This window comes from Struthio camelus, chromosome 7 (genome assembly GCF_040807025.1).
Source record: "Struthio camelus isolate bStrCam1 chromosome 7, bStrCam1.hap1, whole genome shotgun sequence".
Classification (NCBI taxonomy): domain Eukaryota; kingdom Metazoa; phylum Chordata; class Aves; order Struthioniformes; family Struthionidae; genus Struthio; species Struthio camelus.
Genome location: NC_090948.1, coordinates 18,944,423 through 18,967,133, shown reverse-complemented (window position 1 = coordinate 18,967,133; position 22,711 = coordinate 18,944,423). Strand labels below are relative to the sequence as shown.

The 22,711-nt window shown below is 35.9% G+C and overlaps 1 protein-coding gene across 4 annotated transcripts in view; it reads left to right on the top strand.

Moving 5' to 3' along the window:
• Window positions 1-22,711, top strand: part of IDE (insulin degrading enzyme) — a 75,285-nt gene that overhangs the window by 21,966 nt on the left and 30,608 nt on the right. For all 4 annotated transcript variants that reach the window (XM_068950021.1, XM_068950020.1, XM_068950019.1 and 1 more), the window contains exons 7-14: window positions 113-275; window positions 918-1,010; window positions 1,574-1,665; window positions 3,423-3,503; window positions 5,399-5,502; window positions 17,631-17,733; window positions 18,731-18,853; window positions 20,565-20,647. In XM_068950021.1, the coding sequence (XP_068806122.1) occupies window positions 113-275; window positions 918-1,010; window positions 1,574-1,665; window positions 3,423-3,503; window positions 5,399-5,502; window positions 17,631-17,733; window positions 18,731-18,853; window positions 20,565-20,647 (842 nt within the window). The remainder of the gene's footprint in view (window positions 1-112; window positions 276-917; window positions 1,011-1,573; window positions 1,666-3,422; window positions 3,504-5,398; window positions 5,503-17,630; window positions 17,734-18,730; window positions 18,854-20,564; window positions 20,648-22,711) is intronic.

Below are 22,711 nucleotides of genomic sequence, written 5' to 3'. Positions count from 1 at the left end.
AAATGTGTGTGCATAAAGGGGAAATGATATATGTTCCTGAAGAGAATGAAATACTGAGATCGGTTGAGTTTCTGTTTGTGTTATGAATTTCCTCATTTATTTTTATTTTCAGCAACTTTACAAAGTGGTACCTATTAAGGACATTAGAAATCTTTATGTCACGTTTCCTATACCAGACCTTCAGAAATACTACAAATCAAACCCTGGTCATTACCTGGGACATCTGATTGGGCATGAAGGCCCAGGGAGTCTTTTATCAGAGCTTAAAGCCAAAGGTAAGTCCTCTGAAGGTAAAGAATTAAAAATTACTGTACTGCGTGTGTTGTGAAAATTCAGAACAATATTTCATTTAAAATCAGTCTCGGTATGTTCAATTTAAAATTCCAGTTATTTGAGTCATTTGAATCCTAAGTCATTTCATGTTTGTTTCTCTAGCAGATAAAAATGAATAAATAAAAAGACCCTAGAGCATTGAAGCTATTATTTCTTGTGCTTCCATTCTTCATTCACCTCTATATAGAGACACACAAACTTTGATGTACTGATCTTGCTTCTCTTCTTTTACTGACTTAGAGACTATTGTCTGCTCCCTTAATTGACTGGAAGACCTCAAGAGTGTATCTTTGGCTATTGTTCTTTGTATTACAGTGTTCCAAATATAAATAAAATACTTAATGACCAAGTGGTCTCAAGTTCTTCGTAACATCCCTTCACGGAGTGCTGAGCACAAAATCAGATAGGTCCGACTTCTGTAACGTTTAACTTACACTGTTGCTGTTAGTGTTAAGGAAGAGAAGGGGAAACATGTAATGAAAATGTCAAAACAGAAGTAATTTAAAGTTGCCAAAGCATACAAATAGGTAGCTTAAGACTTTACAAATTTGTTTATGTAAAATATTTTCTCTTTGATTTCATAGGCTGGGTAAATACTCTAGTTGGAGGACAGAAGGAAGGTGCTAGAGGTTTCATGTTTTTCATCATTAATGTGGACTTGACAGAGGAAGGACTTTGTAAGTGAAGCACCATGTCTGTGTTCCATGTTATTCCTGATCTGATGGGTCTTGTGTTTGTATTCCAGGAGACTAATTGTGTTTATTACTTGAAAGCCAATATATTTTAATTAACTTATCATTCTTCCGGGTTTGCATCACCCCAGTATGTTAATGCACTTTGTCTAACATAAAAAAATGAACTCATTTGAGGTTGTATTAAATTAAGCCATTTCGTTACATAAATATTTAAAAAATAAATTTCTTTTAAAGAAAAGCTGTTAATACCTGTATGTGCTGCTTATTCAAACTATTTAAACCTGAGCTAAATTATATTAATTGTCACTGTCTTACTACTGGACACGTTTAAAGCGGTTTTCTGAGTTAGCTGGGAACCTAAACACTTAGTTAAAGTCTATGAATGATCACGTTAACTTTGTCAGTGGGATTGCATGCATACTTAAATATTTATCTGAGTGTGTCAGGATCCAGTTAAAAATGCAAACTTTCATATTTGTTTTCATCAGAATTTTTTCCACGTGCAGAACTGAATGAATTATTAAGTTAGCATCTTTTCTTTCCAGTGCATGTTGAAGATATTATTTTGCACATGTTTCAGTATATTCAAAAATTACGTACAGAAGGACCTCAAGAATGGGTTTTCCAAGAGTGCAAGGTACAGTGACTGGTATTTGAAATGTTCTGTGGTTATAATTTTACAAATTTTTGTGTTATGACTAGAACCAGATTCCTTGGCCACCGAGATCACCTTCAATAATTGCATGAGAATTAAGTTTCTTAATTTTAAAGGTTCATTTTCTGTGACATTATCACACAAATGGCTGGTACGCTGAGTGCACGTTGTCTTAGTGTTAATATGAAATGCTTCTACAGAGCTGTGAGTTGACATTGTATGGTAACACAATCGAGGTGAAAGAAGGTATAGCTTACCTGGTCCGCAAGGATTCTGCATAACTCTTCCTAGTCTTCATTGAAAATGTGGGAGAAAAAAACTTGTTATGCAGGAGAACAGTGGATCGGGAATTGAAATGGCTCTTATTCTACTCTTCTCTTCCTTCATGTGCCAAACTGTAGAGTTGAGATTGTAAAGGACGTTGATAACCTGCTATCTGACCTTTCTGAGAGGTGAACATGTTGCTTCCTAAAATGTTTTCTAGAGTACCTCAGCTGTATGCTTCAGTGTTTGCTGAACTGTTAAAATGTCTTACAAACGTGTGTGGCTCTGTGTGTACAGAGCAAAAATTAGAAGTGTCATATTAGAATTAAACAGTACTGAACTTCTCCATAACAATGTGAAATAAAAAGTTCTTGTGTGTGTATATATATATGTGTGTATATATATATATATATATGTATGTATATATTCTCATTGGTTCACTGGAAATACTGAAGTAAAGATTTTTTGTGCATATAGTTTCCTCTTATATTTTTTTTGTGAAAACTATCATCTCTTCTGTGTAAAATTAGAAATTCCGTAGATGCAAGTTTATTCCTTGCATTTTGATGCTGTATACCTATGAAAGAAGTCCCTTTACTCTCTGCTAAGAGAGTCCCAGTGGAATTGTTTCACAGTCACCATAAGCAAATATAAGATTGGGTTGTGACTGAAAGAGGTAGTTCTGTCCTCCACCTCGTAGCGGTGTCTTTCCCTTGCTCCTCCTGTGTCAGCCCTAGCGCTCCTCAAGCAGCAGAGTGAGTTAGAAAAGCTGGCAAACTGATTGAAAACTAATCTTCTTAATTTTCAGCTGAATTGTTACTTGCTGTATGGTTTCACAGGAGGAAGGGACTATCCCTTTCATTGGCCTTGTAGCCTTAGATCTCTTTAAGTCACCCTTGCAGTTGTATTCTAAGAATGACATTTTCTATTTCTCTGGCTTAAGACAGCAAAAAGAAACACGTTTTTTCTGTCTCTAAGCTTAATTTTGTCTGGTTAAACAAAAGTAACAAAAAGGCAAGAGAGAGAGGCTTCAGTTCCTTAATAGTCTTCCAGTGCAGTGTTTGTTGTCTATCTGTTGGTGGTATTCAGGTTAGCGTGTTTTCAAATTATCAAGAAATTTAAATATACAAGCTATGGGACAAACCTCTTACTGTGAATATGACTTACAAGACTGTCGTTTGTATTTTCCAACATAGAACTTTTCGTTAATAAGCATGCTTAATGCTTCACGTTGTGAGATTATCTTAAGTTGCTCATGAATTTTGTGCAACTTGCATATAACTGATGAAATCTCATGTGTTAGGTATCTGTCTCGGTCTGAATACTGCTATAATATGGATAGAATGCAATTCCCTCCTCATCTTACATCATAAAAAGGAATTAAGTAGCCTTAAGTGTTACTAAGTATTTTTATTAGTAAGTAGCCTTAAGCATTAAGGATATACTTTTTAACCCCTTGCCCTGTTGTTTCCTAGGATCTAAATGCTGTGGCTTTCAGATTTAAAGATAAAGAACGACCACGAGGTTATACATCAAAGCTCGGAGGAATGTTGCATGTAAGTGATTTTTTTGGACAATATATTAATCATTCAGCAGTTAATTTCTTTTAATTGCACTGTGAATAAATATGCATATTTGCAAAGATCTCTTGCACTTCTTGAGCTTAGGAAGCTAATGTCATGCTTCATGAGCTCTTACCATTGGCAGTCAGCAGGTCACGTTTCCTTCACTCTCTAATATTTTATACTTCCATGCTTGGTAGAACTGATTTTACAATAACTGAAGTTGTTCTTTCTTCTGGTTATTTCAGTGTTGCTTAAGACAGCTTAGGAATGCATAGATTTCTTGAAATCTCCCCTTCAAATTAGTCTACTTAGCCTTTTGTGATCAGAATATAGTTAAACGAGCATTCCTTGGTGTTTTGTGAATCTTTCAGACTAGACTTTTCAAATTCTATTCTTATCTGATCTATTTTTGACAGATCTTCAGCATTCACATTTGAATTTTTTTTTACACAGGTTTGGTTTATTGTCCTTGGTAACCTTCTTTTCTCTTTCTCTTTTCCAAAAATGCTTTATGTAAGCTACTGTGTCTTCTGGAATTGGTTCAATTGAAGTTTTATGTATAACGTATGTAATTCAAAAAGTTCCTTTATAATAACTTTGGTTTTAAAAGTGCAGCTGTATGGCACACTGCTGGTACCCTGTGCTTAGGCTGCCTGGTGTTTTCCCTTCATATACAAGGGTCTCCAAAGTCACTCCCGCTAGTCGTTTTCAGACAAATTCTAATTGACTTTCTCTTAAATTGCCAGGGTACCTTGTCTTACAATTTCACTGTATTCTTTTTCAGATATATAGTAACTGGCTCACTGACACCTCTGTATGCACATAACTCTTTTTAAACAGTCCAACCACTTCTCTAAGTGAGTGGGAGAACATGCTCTTAGAAATAACAGTTGCTATAGGAGAGTACAATAGAATCATAAATAGTAACTAGATAGACGTGTGTTCTATGTATTTGAAGTTAAATCTGATCTGATATTTTATAATTTGACCGATGTTCTGGAAATGGGGCATAACTCAACATCCATTTCCTTCCAACTTAATGAAATGCACTGTTTGGGTCTCTCACAAGTAAAAGTACATGAAAAATAAGAGGCACGAACCATTTCAAAGAAAAGCTGTAAGGCTGGTCCAGAGCTGCCTGGCACAGTGAGACATTGGGAACACCTCTTTTGGGAGGCAAGAAGTCAGTATTTGGGCTCTCCATTAATAGTTCTTACAGGCAGGTTTTGTTATTTGTGTATGCTGGTGATAGCAAAAGTATGCAGTTGACATGATTTGGTGAAATCCCTTAGATAGCTCTCTTTCCTACCTTAAATCTTAATTCCAGCATGGCTATTTGCAGGTTTTACCCAGAATATACTATGTGCATGCATTGAAGATTTGCTGGAAATCTTAGCGAGTTTCACAATTGGAGCCCTAAATAAATATGTTAGAATTGTCTGTGGAATTTATATTATGCTTTTAGATAAGTGAAATATGCTTTACTTTAAAATACTGTAAAAGAGATTGAATTTTTAGTGAATCCTAAAAAAAATAGATGTTAGGGGTATTTTGTTCTGTTTTGTTTTTTCTCCAAATGCACTGTGGTGACTACTTGATGTTCTTTTATGTTTAAAAAAATGTCCTCCAGGGGTCAGCATTTACCATGTTATTTTTACTTTTGTTACTGTAAAACCATATTTAGAGGTGGGTGACTTTTTCTCTTGAAACATGGAATACTTCAACACAAAAGAATGCAAATATATCAAAGTACCAAAAATTTGGGAAATATAATCTGCATTATCAGCCTACTACTTCATCTTGTTTAGCTTAATTCAGTCGTTTTTTCTTGTTTAGTTTTTGTTGTTGTTTAATTCATCTACATGATTCTGCATTTTTTGTTTTAGTATTACCCTATAGAAGAAGTATTGGCTGCTGAATATTTGCTTGAAGAATTCAGGCCTGATTTAATAGAGATGGTACTAGATAAACTGAGACCAGAAAATGTTCGGTAAGTTGAATTGCAGTAACTTGTATTTTAATTCAAAGGCTGTAAGAAAGCAGGAGATTTAACAGGAGTACAAATTTTTAGGTATCTTTTACAACTCCAAAGTAAACATTACTGAAAAACAGCGGGTGGTTCTGTGTGTTAATGAGATTTCTTTGTACTCTGCATTGAAAATAAGCCACGTCTATTTTCAAGGGCATGTAACTTTTCCTGTTCAGACTGAAACTTTTTATGCAGGATGTCTTCCTCAGGCTGAATTTCTTCTTAAGAAAATGTTTACTGAGAATAGTTCAACTGTAACTGAGAAAAAGCGTAGTAAAAGTTATCCTGCTTCACTTGAGTGCTTGGGATATTTTAAATGAAATGCTTGAATGCTCATAATTTGGTGGTAGGTCTGGAAATCTGTTAAGAGGATGGTTTTTATCCACCGTATGTGTTTTATTTTCCCAATGGAGAACTATCAAAATTTGTGCAGATCAGCAGAGCCTCTGAAAAATATCGAATTATGTGGGTGGAAATGTCTGCATTTTTAGCTGCTAAAATCTCCCAGGCTTCCAGAGCATCTCTTTGATGTGAGTGTGACCAAACTGTGTGTGTTCTTCACAGAGTATGCCGCAGTACATACTCAGATTTAGGGGCTCAGTAGCCCTGAAAGTAGACCAGGTGTTGAAAGGAAAAGAGGAAGCATCACTCACCTATGCTTTTGAGTATCCTCTGTTGTCACCCAAGTAGAAAAGGGAGTCCTAAAGAACAAATATACCTAGTGTCTATTTGAATACACGAAGATCAGTAGTCTGACCAGGGTGAGGGAAATGAGTGCACTGGAGCGGATAGTCTGCTAAGATTAAGATACACAAGTGGAGTAATCTGGAAGTCAGAGAGAAGACAACTGGAGCAGGCCAGCAAGGAGAGTATTAGCTGAGGAGGAGGAAGGGCTGGGGCAAAGGTTTAATGAAGAGAGGAGGAGCCTGGGACATAACTGGTGAAGGAAATGGTGAGAGTGTTTTAAGGAGGGATATTGGTAGCTGTGGGGGAGTGATGAGCTCAGTCAAGGACAGAGAGGCTGGCTGCTGAAATGGCTTGAATGTTAAGTGCAGATTAGACAAAGAAATGAGAGAGGTGTAGAAAATTGGGACTGGCAGGCAGAGCAGAGGTTTGAGAGCAGCAAGCCTGGAAGGGAAGGCTCTGTCCAGCTTGGAAAGGATACTAACCTGAGAGTCCTGAATGATGGAAATTGGGCAAAGAGAAGAGGCGAAGAGAAAAGGTCTGAGACAAGGAGTGTGAGGTAAGACAGCAGCAGAACCGATGGGACCAAGCTTGGAGACCTAGCAGAAAAACTTGTGCCCGCTAAGTGCAATATAGTCTACAGTATGTAGGCAAACTAAAGTTTTCTGAGGCTTGCTCTTTTTTTGTTGTCTGCAGATGTATACTTTTTTCCTTTCTCCCTGCGCATCCTTGTCTCAGTGCTTGCAGAATAGATGTGTTCTGGGAATTACGTAATAAGAGGCCTGTGTAATTATATCATAAGAGGCCATGTATTGCTCTGCCTGACTTACCAATGTAGTTGGAAGGTGTGTAATGAGTGTAGCATGAATCTGCAGAAAGAGAAAAGTAGAATTTCAAGGTTAAGGCAGTTTAATGCTGTCCTGGATAACAGAGTTTTCTCTCTGCTTTGTCAGAAGTTTCCTAAATGGCACTAAGCAAGCTCCTAAAACAAGCTCTTCACAGCAGGCCGGCAATTACTTGTTCTTTTTTTTTATTTTCCTGGCTATGACTAAGGTCTTAAGGCCTGATTAGAGGGGTTGCTGTGCACTAGAATCATTTCCAAACTAAGTCTACAGACGCTGTGCTTTTAGTGTATGAGATGCCATACGATGCAAAGAATTTTAAAAGTTGATCTTAATTTGAGCATCCAAAATTAGCTGTTGCTGGATGATTATGTGGATCTCTGTATGCCTCAGCTTGCCATCTGTAAAGATAATGTCTCTTGGGATATCTTAAAATACAGAAGTGGTTTTTGAAACATTCAGATACTGTAATACTGAGTGCTGTGGAAAGGACATTTCAGTAATTAGTTCTGTTAATTAAGACCAGGAGATGGAGAATATTGGAAAATGGAAAAATCAGGTCATGCACTGTGCAAAAAGATAAAGTATCAAAACCTGCTTCTTAATTGTCTATTCTGTAAACTTACATACACACGTCTGTATTTTATATATATGCATACATATATATGTGTGTGTAATATGATTCAATCTAATTACAAGAAGAGAAGACAGCGAATCAAGATTGCATGGGCAGTGGTTATTTTAGTACTTTGGAACTTAGGTTTTGTTTTTTGCAATTCCATTCTTTTAGTATAGCTTTTGTGTGTATATATTGTAATAAATTGTAATATTAAATCCAAGTAGTGTAGAGGTATTACTAAAATGTACAAAACCACAGAAATTAGTTGTTGCTTATATTTCTGCATGTCAGTATTTGATCACCTGTTTATCAAAGTATTTTTGTATCATCTACCTGGCTTCCAAGATAATACACTTCTGACTGTTTCTGAATATATTCCATGCTGGCATTTTTGGACAGTGTTTGATACAGAAAGTACCATGCAGATAGACAGTGAGGCATGCGATATATATTTTTCAGCCTAGTGAAATTACTTTGAAGGCCTAAAAAATTTGGGCGTGAATCTTCATTATATTTATTTGCGTGACAAAATCTCTCTTGTATATTCATTTAGCTTAAACTACATAATTATTGGATACATTAGGGTAAAATTGGATTATGATCTGCATTTGCAAATGTCATGGGGTTTATAGGGGTATACTAGTAATGGTAAAATAAATGAAACTGCATATGTCAGTGACTGTAGTTACCATAGTAATTAATGCCCTTTAAAGAAGGACCTATATCTTTGTGTGTGGGTGGGTATCTATGTGTAATGTGCGTGGGATACTGCAACTGAAGCTTGACTATTTGGAGAGAACATATTTTGAACAAGCAGTACTCAGAATTTCCAGGTTCTCTTTCCTGTTGTGTTAAATACTTCTATTTTGAATATATTTTCCATGTTGGTCTTCTGCCCAAGTTTTGAAATCTGATAAAAGAGCTTACCTTTAATAGAAAGACCGTTGTTAGTAATTAAAAGAGGGACTATGTAATTACTAATTCCCTTGAGAAAGCTTAATCAGAAATTCCAAATGGATTTGAACTTCAGACTGATTTTTGGAACAGTTTGGAAGCAGTAGATAAACCATTTTTTTCATACTGATTTAGTAGATAAGCTACAGGTGCTGAATTGGGTCTGATGTTAATTATAGCTTTAAAATGTGACTCTTAAATTTTTAGAGAATAGTAAATATTTCCTTAGGGAAGGATACCTTCTGTAATGTAATTGAGTCTTTATGCTGTCTGCCAGAGAACTACCAAGGTATCTACTTGCCCAAACTTCTAAAAATTGCCATGGGAAGTGAAGAGATTTAAATAAATTAATAGAGGCTTTGAGCTTGTCATGTGTGAAATGCACATACTGCTGGACACCGCAGACCACTCATCAGTTTTCTCTGTTACTGCTGTCACTGGTTAAGCCAGTCTTTGTCACTCTCATCCAGCTGACAGTACTCCAGCATCAGGTAGCCAAAACTAACATTGTTCAAGGGTTTTTAGTGTGAGAAAGGAAAGTGCAGAGAACGTAGGTTGAGGGAGAAAAAGTAAGTCTGTAGCATGTGCTCTGAAGAGTAATAGTGGTAACACTCCGAATTTTTATAAAAACTTTTAGGTGGTGTGCTTTGCAAGTTTTGGCTTTTGTCAAATGTATAGTAAACGTAACTGTTTTACAGCATTCTCTTCTTTCTGTTAATATAAGCCCTCGTTTCACTTGCAGTTGCAATAGTGCATTGTTCTCTGTCCTCTATATTTCAAAAAAAGAAAAGCAAGAAAAGAGTAAGAGAGATTAAAAAAATACATCTAAAAAAGGTTTGGAATTTAGTCTTTAAAAAGGATACTAGCCACAATGGACTGGGGAGATGAATAAAAACTAAGGAAAACTCTAAGAAAAGTAGTCTGGATGGGCCTGCTCACAATGGACTGGGGAGATGAATAAAAAATAAGGAAAACTCTAAGAAAAGTAATCTGGATGGGCCTGCTCTCCCCCCCCCGTCTTAGAAGAATTCCGTGGTTCTTAATGAAATTGATCATCGGTACATTTTAATAGAAGAAGATTTTAAAATGTGTATGTACATTTTATGTATATGTGAGTGTGTGTGTATGCACCCGTGTGTATGTGTGTATGTATGAAAGGCCTGTGAAGTTTCATTGTCATCAGTTATATATGTGAAAGCTCAATAGAACCTATATTTTACAGTCCCCAAAAGCAAGGAAATGAAGTAATGCCAGAGCGTTCCTCATAGTACAGCAACTGAAACAGCAGCTCTACAAGTCATACTTGGAACAACTTTTAAGAATTTTTGAGGAAAGGATTGATTTGTCCTGACTGACCTCTGCAAAGGACCTTACGACTGACAGTGCTAGGTTAGAAAAGGATTAAACATTTCTGTGGGTAATGAGAACGTGCAGCATTGCTCTGGATAGGATGGGTAGGTTGTAAGACATATACTGTTATCTTTGAAGGTACAAACCAAATGTTAGCTAACTGAATAGGAAGAAAATTCCATTATGACAGATTATGCCACAGTTTGTAGTCTTTTTCTTATATTTTTGTCTGAAGTGTCTGATACTGGCTACTGACAAATTCAGTATCAGACTGCGCAGGCTGTTTTTCTTATCTGTTGTGGCAATTTCTACACTGTATAGACATAAGTAGAAGTTTGAATGATGTGCGGTGGTGGTGAACGCTGTCACATGTTCTGAACGTACTTGGTAAACTGCAAAGTTCTCTTGGTGTGGTCAACTCCGTAACCTTCCATGAATCCACTCATTTTTGAACTGTTAGCAATCAAGGAAAATATTTGTTTACTATATTATATATACCTTTTATTTATAGTAATATTGTAGGGTTGCATTGTCGTTCTTTCAGTCTTCTGATGTTTGGTACAGTGACTTGCTGCAGATGTGAATATCCTCTAGCATTGCGCTTGGTAATTGTGGCTTAATTTTAAATATTAAGTAAGTATATTTTTCGAAGTGGAACATATCTTACCCAGAGAAAATATCAACTCAAGGTGATCAGCTTCAGTATTTGAAGCAACATAAAGCTGGCAACCATTGATCCTTCAGATAGTGGGAATAACTGTTGCATCCCAACTTTTTGAATGGAGCCTGTCTGCAAGTTTGATCAGGCATTTCTGCAATTGTGCATGTGTGACTTTTTTCCAAGTACTAAGGTATCGTACATTTATACTGGAGAGGCACAGTGCTGGGAGCGTTTAGAGGACTAACAGACTTGCTAGAATAGGTATGCTTTTAAGCACAGGAAAATCTCAAAGTTTTCATAACGGAAGAGACACGATGGCATACCAGCTGAGTCAAGAAAGCCTGTGCTGAGAAAGGAACGGTCATCTAGTGACTTCTGTATATCTGGGTCGCCATGCAGTCTTGGGCTTCACATATCTTAAGTCTCATTCTACTTTCTTCGGGTTTGTTGTTACTGTGTTTTCTTTTTGGATGCTGAAAGGAGTAGGTTTTCTTAGTCTTCCCTGAGGACTAAACATGTTGTCTCTTCGTTTTACCTGATTGAAGAAATAGATTATAATGATGATGTAATTTTAATTATTTGAATTTAAAAAAATAAATATTGGGAGATAAAGGACTTTAAAAACCCTACATTTATGGCCTCTTCAGTTTCTTTATAGTTAAATACATGATTTATTTGTTCCTTTTGTTGCAGAAATTTTAGTAGGGTTTAAAGCTGTAGGTTTAAAGACCTACAGCTATTCTGTTAAGACTTAAATATAAACATATACAAACTAGAGACTGACCAAAAACTTGGGTAAATCCAGTTTGAACAGCAGGATTCAGCAAAGCAGTGGTAGTCTAACATGGATCTGTCTGCAGGAGGACAGTGATGATATAGTGATGATATAGCAGCAGGCATACTTTGTACTTGAATTTGAATGGTTTACAGTCTTAATAATGATAAATGTAATGCTTATGACATGTAAACTAAAACATGCTAGTGTTAATTTGCTATTACCATAACAACTGTACATTCCCTTCTTAGTTCTCTTTCTGTTCAGACTAATGTTTGTATTAAACTGTTTGTCTTTTCCAAAACCACAACTTCAAGCTAACCTGGCATGAGTTGACACCAGAACCTCAAAAAGAGATAGAACGCTCCCCACCTCACAACATCAAATACAATTTAAGATTCTTAAATGTTATGTTGCTTTTTCCTGCTTATGTAAGTGATGTAATTTTTCAGTATAGAATCAAAAATCATAACTGTGCTTTTATGTCGCTTAATTATTATTTATGTTATATAACTATTATTGTTTTATGTAGCTCAGCAATATTACAAGCTGATTTTTTTCTTGGACGTTAAAAGTATAAGTTCTTTTAGTTTTAATAGGAATTAAATACTTGTATTCAGGGAATCAGGTGCTTAAAGGTCTGAGCTAATTAGATTTTCCTGTTTTCATGTAATTGAAGCAAAATATCAGCTTGTGTGTAGTATTATGCTCCTCATAGACGTATTTTAAACTATTAACTTTGGAAATAAAGAGTAGATTTAAATTAACTAGCAGTTCTTTCATCTTGCATTTACTTTAAAATATAATCAAATATAACAAGAACATCACTTTGTAGTATCGTTTATTTTAAATTGCTGGCAAGATAAAGTCTCCTGGAAGAAAAAAAAAAAAAGCTTAGTTAAATAATACTGCGAGTGATTTCATAACATATTACAAAGGTTCAAGGAAGCTACTGTGGATTTGCATTTTTAGAAGGCTGATATTGCTCTCCTAAAATAATGTGAGGTGAGATTATAGATGCTAATAAAAGGATCCCCTTATGTTTTTCATTTTTTGGTTACCTCTGTATCTTCATGCATGTGATAAACCATCAGTCCAGTAGTCTATTTCCTCCTCCTTCACTTGAGCAAACGTGTGCTTTTAAACTATATGCATTTCGGTTATTGGCCGTTTCTCTGATATTTATGTTAATGTTAACGTTAATGATCATCCATGATCATTGGTATCATAGAAATTACACTGAACGATGTATTACGATGGGCAGAAGACAATTTTTGTTGTGCATTTTTTTTAATTACATGCACAGTCTTTAATATGCTGATTTCAATGGAAGCTACTTCCTGAGATGTAGATCTGGGCCTAAATAATGTGCCTAGTATATCTCAAAGAGCCTGTAACAGGTATGAAAACTGAATGTAAATTCAGCATTAATATCCTAACTTTGCCTGTTTTGTGTTTTTGTGTGTGTGTGTGTATTCGTTCATTCTTTCTTTCCTTTTTTTTTTTTTATCTGTGCCTTGCATAAATGTGACATGCAGTGTTGTAGTTTCCCTCAGTTTGAAACACTATTTTCTACAGTGATTTTATTATCGTTTCCTTTTTCTAATGCCATTGGAGTTCACCTACATTAAGGACTTTTTTGGCTTATCTGTATTGGCATAGCTATATTCACAGTTAAGAGACTACTGTTCAATGTCTTTTTAAAAAGTTTAGTTTTTCAACTACGTTTTTCCCTTAACAAATTTTGTTTTTAAAGAGTATGGAAAAATATCCACAATCACAGATGGAGGCAAGTATCCATATGCTCTTCTATTTGACTGAACCATAACAGGAAGTTTTTATATCCCCCCCGCCCTTTCCTCCCTGCCCACGCATACTACTTGTTGCATTTAGTAGCTGAATTTCCCTAAGAGAGAAACCTCCTTAAGATGCGAGCATCGCTTTTACTTGTTTAAACTGCATTGGGTTTTGCTGGCCATCTGTGGGGATAAGGGAAAAGACTTGGCATGTGTTGCAGTTTCAGCTGAAAAAAGTAATTTTGCCGTCGTTTCCAATACACTTTTCTCTTATCTGCAGAATAAATGCCATTAAAATTTGAGAAGTTAGTGACTCATCAGATTAAGCAACTAAAGAACATTTTTCCCCTGGATAGTTAATGAATTTTTTTTGCTCTTTCTTGATATCTGAAGGGCAGCCTTAGTAGCATCCTAGTTGGAAGAAAAATAAAATGAAGGACAGAAATGTTGATTCAGAAACTTCTAGGGGCCTGAATTTCAGAGATACTGAGCAAACAGTGATTTCGGTGCAGATGTCCATCCCTGGCAAGAAACTATACAAATATAGTATATGTGTTTATTTCTTCTTTTATTGCATTGTATTTAAATATGCATTTTGAAAATCACAATTTGTTCATTTGTTTCCTGTCCCAAACTATTGTATTTGTAGAGACTCAGTGATTTTACTGAAACGTAACAAGTAACTCTCGCTTGGGCAGAATCACTGGCACGTTGCACTCCAGCTACATCTCTCTGTGTATTTTTTTTTCTTTCTTTCATTGCATTTTGCAATGAGATTTTTGTGGAAATGGCTTTCAATAGGCTGTATTGCATCTCATCAATTTTACTGGGATTTTGTTGTTGTTGCTGAAGTTATAAACAAATCTAGGCTTTTGAGTTCGTTTTGTCTTTGCCGTGACATTTTTATACATTTTGAACAAGATAGGCATAACATTTTCCACTGTTCATTTGAGAATATCATCATTTGGAAGGCAAAGTTTTAAGTTGGCTCCTAAAACAGCAATTGTTTTTTACTAAGTATAAAATCATTTTTTGCAAAAAAAGTGCTTTGACTTGTCTGTTACTAATATCACAAAAATTGTGGTCTCAGGTCTATCATTTTTTTTACCCTTAGAAGCTTGGGAGTTTTTATTATGTAGATGTGGAATATAGTAGTTGATATTCTTACTTGGGAATACGTTTATTTTAAAGCACATTTATTCCTTTCCCGAGTAATATTATTCGTGGATCTGCTGCTTGTCTCCATTTTGCATTTCAGGAGAGTGAAAAATGAGATGGTATCTAGTAAGTAGGTATCACATTATAGAATTTATGCTTATTTTGAAAATTGAATATGACTAAGGACTACCATAGTCTTCATGTACAAGAAAGTACATGTAAATTGCATTTATAATTGAAGCTGTCCTCCCCTGTCATGAATGGCGAGAAACGTTACTGCACTGCTTGAGTTTAAATGTGCTAGTAAGCAGGTCCTAGTGAAGATCACCTATCTTGCTTTTCTGGGGCTTTTCAACTCTGACTTAAACTGTGTGGATATTCATAGTTTTCAATAGCATAACTCAGGAGTGAAAAGCAAAAGTAATGTTTCGTAATTGGTAACTGTAAAGATGCACCATGACACCTTTAAATAACTGCATAACATTGTGTTTCTACTTGTGGAGCTTTTTTCCCCCCCCCCCCCCCCCCTCTTCTTTTTCTGTCCTGCTGTTTATTGCTCTTAGTGGTTGTACCTTGTCTTAGGCTGCAAGTCTGAGGCAGATGAAATGCCTTTTGATTTGCGGTACGCAGTAGTGAGTGTTATTCTGAGAGTACAAAATGTAATAAATCATTGCAGTGGTGACCTGAGGGCAGGGGGATCCATCCCTTAAAGTAGAATTACAAACAGAATTGCAATGCTGATTTTCACAATTTCGTTTTCTGTAGGCTGAGCAGACAGAATTATTTTTAGCTCTTTCATTCTAGTGAGTTCCTATAGCAAACGCGTGGATGCTTGGATTGCCGCTGCTGCTTTGGGCATCGATGCCTGCCTGCACTGGGAGAAGGACAGGAGGAGGGAACGGGCAATAACAGACCTCCATGTGTTATGGAGTAAAACACCTTTGTCTTGTTGCTCGGACTGCGTGATTGTTTTAATTTTATGAGGCTACTCTTAGATTGGCTAACGTTTAGGAAAAAATAAAGCTGGGGGGAGGAGAAAGGCTGGGTAGATGTCTCTAAAAGTCTAATGGACTTTATGGTTTTTATAGTCTCTTAGCAACTTCATTTGTAAACAGTAGAGCTTCTGCTCACCAGCTGTCCAAGCTAAAATGCAAAACAGTAGAATATTCCTATGGCTCCTTTTTATGTAAACAACAATCTTTTTAATAGATTTCGTTGTGTTGACTGAGCTAGTGTCTGCTGTGTTGCAAGAACGAATATTCTTCAGGACTAAAATGCTTAAGCCTTTGCTGAATGTTTATTTAGCATTAGTTCTTTTTGTATAAAAAATGAAATAGATGTAGCGTGCAGACAGATGTGAAAGCATTTTTTGTGAAGTCGCAATAAAAATGTTAGATCATCTCTTGTCATTTGCAATGAGAGATCAAATGTATGTCTCTTAAAGATGAATATTCTCATTCTGGTTTGGACGTTGCATAGGTGTTGTAGAGGAGTGAGGAGTGTGTGTGTGTGTGTGTGCGCGCGCACGCGCGCTCAGGCTAATCGTATGGCTCTTTCAAAGGTGGGAAGTAAAAGTAACTCCCTCCCTGAACCTGGAGGCAGTCATCTGCATCTCTGAAACATGAGATTTGATTACTCCTCTTTAGTGTGTATGATTTAAAATACTGTCTCCAAATTAGACAGTCTGTGGTACAAATCTTGCTTCAATTTTTTAATCTAATGCTAGAGAACGTGTCTTTACAATCCTGTGTGATTCTCTGAGATATATTTCTCATTTATGTAAATGTATCTAATGGTAGCTGTTGTCGAGTGATCTTTTACCCCACTGTCCTCCTGGTGCTTGAGGCTGCATAGCACAAATTAAATTACAGTGATTTGAAAATCTTGATAATAGGGGAATCTGGAACTAGGTACAGTAGAACCCTGTTGTCTTCAAACTTCTTGGATCATTTGTTCATTTATGCGTAAATAGTTAAAGCAAAAGGAGGGGTGAGGACATGAACACTTAATTCATTAATAGTCCATGTATTTAAATAGTTCTGTGTTTTGCAGAATTCATCCTGAGGGTGTTCTCTGATAACATATTTGTAAAATAAAATACTGTAGTATGATGCACATCCATATGCATGTTTTGGTTTCAGCACCGCTTTGCTGTGAGCGTTAGAAATACACAGCAGAATGTTCCTGGCCTGAAGATATTGTGGTATAAAAGAACACTCATAGTGCATATATTTAGATGTTTTAATATTCATTTTAGCCATCTGTACAAGATTTGACACAGTACATTATTGTGCTATTCAGTATCTAGGGGTTGTTAAATGTATGTAGGAGGTAACTGCACGACCCTTTTTGACCACTTCAGAATTCTTATAAGCATTTATATACTTCTAAAGCTAGCTTATTATTTCTGTTGAATATTCCTCCATGTGGTAGGCTGTTAAGCAGAGTTAAGGGAGTTTTCTTAATACCTATTGTGAAGATTACTGGAAAAAAAAATCTCAATTTGTAGTTTTCTTTATGATAAATTCCCCCCCCACACACACACCTTTTAGGTGTGTTCTCTAGGTTTCCAATTAAGTGTAATTCTGTTGTATTGACTCTCAAATGTATTAACTTTCCCACCCCCTTTACTGCCCTCTTAAAAAACAAAAAAAAAAAACAAAAAAAAAAACCCAGATATCAATCCAAAATGAGCATGATCCAAAATGAAGAAACTTGCTTACTGTTAACCAGATTATGAATGGAAAAGTGAAATTGCAATAATGAAATCAAAATCTTTTCCTATTGCAATGAAATTTTATTCCAGAGTCAAGGATTTAATAGTCAGCGTTTTCACTTACCTGAGTTTTGCTGTAGGTGATATGAAGAATGTTATTGTCACGTCAGTAATTTTGGAGGAGATCTTGAGGATTGCTTTCTATCTTTTCTAAAACGAGGATGAAGTCTAAGAAATAGAAATTGCATCACCCGTTGTGCATAACCCCAAACTCTTAGCACTTTAGAAAGAGAAAAACAGTAAAATTAAATTATGGTAATATCCTGTTTTCATGCTTATCTTTAGTGAGTAGTTCAATATACATGTATTTGCTGTCTCTGTACTCTATAGTTGTCTAACACCTTCAGCAGCCGTCTACCATTTCCAGAAATGAATGCTTTCTAGTGATGGAACAGAAACAACGCTCTGGTTCTTTTGGCATAGTCTTTTCTGAGACACGTTGATACCAAAGTGCTTTTGTCTCTTTGTTTTCAGAGTTGCAATAGTTTCTAAGTCTTTTGAAGGAAAAACTGATCGAACAGAAGACTGGTATGGAACACAATACAAGCAAGAAGCAATATCTGATGACGTCATTAAGGCATGTTAAAGAACTTACTGTATTTCCAATATCCTCAAGTGAACGACAGTTGTAAATTCTTACTTAATTCTCCCTTTAACAGATGGGAGAATTTAAATCTGCCATTCTACATTGCATGGAAATTGTACAATGAGTCTGTTTAATATTATGAGAAATAGGATCTTATGTTAGTCTTGAATTTTCATATTTTATTACATAAAACACTCTAATGGCTTTAAACCATGGTAAGGTGAAATACAGGGACTCTTATACAATGTTTGTTGTAAAAGGTCAGTAGTACGCGAAGGCTACTTAAAATTATAAGCATCAACTTTTTTTAAGCTTCAAAGTCTCTATTAAATGTTAGTGAACTATTCTGTTCTTAAAAAGGAATGTTTTTATGACCGCTATATGTTTAACTGTGTTTCTGAAATTGATCTTTGCAGTTTATAAAATTAATAGATCTTGTAAATTAAATGAGCTTCTAAAAATCAAAACCCCAAAAGAGGAAGCGGGCAAACCATTGTTGAGTCTAGTTATTCATCTGCTCTTTTAAGAAGAGATGGCTGTTCAGTACGCCCTGGCGCTGTCCTGGAGCCACCCAGAATGCTTTGGACAGATGTTGCATAGGAACACGTTGCTTCATTTAGCTTGTCTGTAGCTGTGTTCTTGATGAGAGTTTCTGTTTATGTATTTTTTGCTACACCTTCACTTAGAGTTCACAGTAGTAGAATTGGTGAGATGCAGAACCACTTTCCACTGTACTGTGAACTTTCCAAAATTATTGGTTTTTTAATCTTTTGGCTTCCTTCTTCTGAACATTGCATACTACTAATGGCCTACTCCAACTTTGATTACAGACTTCTTTTTTTTTCTGTTATCTTGCTAGTATTTACGCATAAGCTATTGCAGCACGTTTTTGTATTATCTGTTAGTAAGTGTTTTTACAGCATAAAAGAATAATTGTATTAGTTAAGCAGATATTCCGCTTATCCTCATTGCTTCCATATGTATCTAGAAATGGCAAAATGCTGATCTGAACGGGAAATTCAAGCTTCCAATGAAGAATGAGTTCATTCCTACTAACTTTGAGATTTTGCCGTTGGAAAAAGATGCAACACAGTACCCAGCCCTTGTCAAAGTAAGTTATCTGTATTTGTTCTGCTTGCTAGCTAACCTTTTGGGAAGTTAGCAGTTACTCCTTTGTGTGTTTTTAAAATAGAGGTAATATCTTATTCCAAAGTGTAAATCGTTAAACTTCTTTCTTAAACTAAAAGAATGAAACTCTTGGGTATCACTTGCAAGTCAGCAGAATGTTCTTGCTGACTTTTAGACTATGATTATTTGGGATCCTATGAAAATGATTCCACAAATAACCCAAACTCTTCTTACCCTTTTAAAAGCGTATGAACAATTGATGGAAATAGTATTGAAACTTCATGTTTGTTCAGCAGAAGGACTGCAACTTTCACATTTTTTGAGCCACGTTCAGTAAGTCCAGGGAGTAGACAAGGCTGTTTTGTGCAGCCCATCACATAGCAAAAGTTTGCATTTGCAGGTGGAGAAATGTGCACGCAGGTACATATCGCTCTCCACTATCCTGGAAGTATCATTTAGTGATCCTTAATGTGTTAAGCAAATCTCAGTGGTTCTGAATACCTAAATGTTACTTCTCACTTCTAAAATGCAGTTGTCTCTGAATGCTCATTTCTGTTTTAGGCTTAGCTGGAGGGTAAATAGGAGAGGTCTTCTGCAACTCTGTGTTTTACTTCTACTTGAATAATAAATTAATTCCAAAATACTTTTTGCATGCTAGATTAAGTCTATTTTAGTGCAAACACATCCTTCAGAGGAACATATCTGGTTTGCATGGGGCGCTCTAGGCATATGCTTGAAGCAATATTATTAACAGAGAAGGACTTTAAGCATACGTTTATATTCATCGTGAACTGAGGCCCTAAGCCTCAGCAGCAACAAATTCTACCGCTCTAGTAAGTAACGCTGATGGTTTGCTACAGAAACTTGATGGTCCTGTAGTGTTTCTGTAGCAGCTACACAACTGATCTACGTAAAAGCTTGACTTAAGGCATCATTGCTTTGGAAATATATTTGCTTATCGTTTTTCCTTTTAAATATGTTTTTGAGGGAAATGTTTTTAATCCTGATGAAATAGACGTTCTCTCTTCTGCTCTCATCTTTTTTATCTTACTTATACCAGCAGTTTGTTTGTGCCCTTTTCCTTTTGCTGGCCCTGGAAATTGTCTGACCCCCTAGCAAGAATTGCAAGAGCTAAACCAGCAGAGATTAAATTTATAAAGAAAACATTTTTTCTGCTGGTTTTATATGCCTAAGTGAGCTCACTATGGACTGGACCACTGTTGTGGGACACCACTGTTAGGCAGGGGACAGGAAAATGGATGCAGGAGCAGGATGACCCTCTTCAGTGGCAGTTTGTCACTAGGTCAGCTGTCCCCATCATGGCACATCCCTTACTGACAGCACCAACAGGAAATTCCTTGAAGCTAACTTTGTAATTATCTTTGTCTGTTCCTGCTCTAGAGAAATTATTCCCATGTTGATCATGAGTTCATTCACACAGCTGCAGCCGTTCATCTGCTTGTTAAGATGTCATATGAGTAATGTATGAGAAGAATGTGAATAATGAGAAGGCAGTCTCATTAGCAATGGTGGATGTATACTCAAATGTATATAGCAGAAATGTGAATTTAAGGGGACAAAATTAAACTAAGATTAGAAGTGATTAAGTGAAGTTTTTTTTAAATAGTGTAATAAAACATATTACAATTAGAAGTTAGGTGACTTAATAAAAAACCCCTCTTTTCTTGACACAGGACACTGCTATGAGCAAACTATGGTTCAAGCAAGATGACAAATTTTTTTTGCCAAAAGCTTGTCTCAACTTTGAGTTTTTCAGGTATGCAATATGTTAAGTATATCACACAAATTCCACTCCAAAAGTTTCTTGTTTGTTGGGAATTTGCATTTATGTGGCAAAAACTTACTTGCATGTATTGAGGCTTTTAAAATGGTTATCCTTGCTTGGTACTGTGCAGTAAGATACAGGTAGCAGGAAGGCTGATGTGAATTATGCAGTAGTTGGAACAGAGAGCAATTGGAAGCGGTCATCTATATTAACATGAAAAGTTTATTAAACAAATTTTTCTTTTATGCTTTATTTGCTATACCTGAAATACACCTGCCAATAGCACTACTACTTATTGCAGTATACCTCTTTAAAAATGAGTGAATATTTGTTGAATTATGACTAAATGGCAATTATTTTAAGATAGTATTTTCTTTATAAAATGCTCTTCCAATATGGTTTTGGGTACCTGAATTCTGTTTTAATTTGGGAAGTGCAAGCCAGTATAAAATTTGAAGTGTCTAAAATAGTGGGAAATTCCATAACTAGCAGCAATAATTAATTTTTTAGGAGAATGCCCTCTGTATTATCAATTAATGTGCTATTATCACCTCAAGATGCATATTAATGTACTGTAATGTTGAATCTGGCCTTACATTATTTTCATCACAGAGGAGTTACCATTTTTAAGTGAGCATTGAAATATTGCGTCGTCTTAATGCTCCAAATCCTTTCTTGGAGTAATAATTTCTATTTTTTGAAATTTTTTAAAAAAATCCTGCTGCCCTTAGCGTGCAGTGGTTTATGTGCTGGACTACAAAAGATGAAAGTAGTTTCAGAAGCTCTCCTCCTGTGTACTAATTAAATGTGTTAGTGATTTTGCTGGAACAGCTACTTTATGGGCTCTGATAAACATTTATCCTATAGTTACGCTGTTGAGTCCCTGTTCTGAGTGATCACATAAAATTTTTTCTAGATGATCTTGGCACACTTTTAGGTTGAGGGGTTTTCTGGAGAGTGGAGGGAGAAGCTCAACATTTTAACATATGTTTACTAGTAAGTATACCATCCATGTAATAAAAATAACGTTATATGAGAGCCACTTTCAGAAATAGTTTGAAATAGCAGTGCAAAATGCTTCAAGACAGTAACAGAGAAAAAAGTAAGCTCAGAAGAAAATAGTGTGTTAAGTTCCCTGTAATAACTGACTCCAAGGTTTGGGCAGAGAGTATAGAGTCAGGAGAAAGAGAAAAGAACTTGCCTGTCTGAAAATATGTTAAATATAAAGTGCTAAACACCATACCTGGGGGAGCTTATTTTGTGGCTGCTATTTAGGGTGTGCCTGTGACTTAAAGTCAGAACTTGGTACTAGTATTGACCGCTGATTGGGAAAATCATTTCTTCTTTCTATTTGCTTTTTGAAACCACAGGACAAACATTACAACCGTTTCAGCTTTGATATGTCAGGAATGGGAGGGCAAAGTGGTAACTACCTGTTGTTGATACAGAGAAATAGAATTGCAATACTTGGTTTGTATCTGGTGCAGTGGATTTCTACTCTGTTGTGTTTGGCCACAATCCCAAATAGAATTTTATTGATTGAGACTGACTTTATGTTCTACAGGTATTTTAAATATCCAGGTGAACTATGGGGGATACCGTCTCTAAAGCAGTTTATGAACGATTACAGATAATAGTATGTTTTATGTAGAGCACACAAAGGTATAAATACATGCATAGATGCACAATATGTGACAGCCTTTCCCAGTTAGATTTGTCCTTTCTTCTCAAGGAGTCCATCTGAAGAGCTAGGAGTACTTGAGCTTTGCTGGCTAATGTAATGGAATGACTTGCCTCTTTCTTCCTTGGAGTGATTGTAGAGGGAAAGCTGGCTTGGGTTTGGGGGTTTTTTTCCTTTCCTTTTTTTTTTTTTTTCTTTTTTTGAAAAAAGGTACATTCATTGCGTATAATTGGATATGAGGAGGCTTTGATAATATTGGCTACATCGTCTCCAAAAGCGGTGGGAAGCAGGTTTGTCAGCTTTTGATACTCCTAAAGGATTCTTAGTGCATCTCTCTCTCTTTTGAGAATAGTCATACTGATTGTCATCAGAAG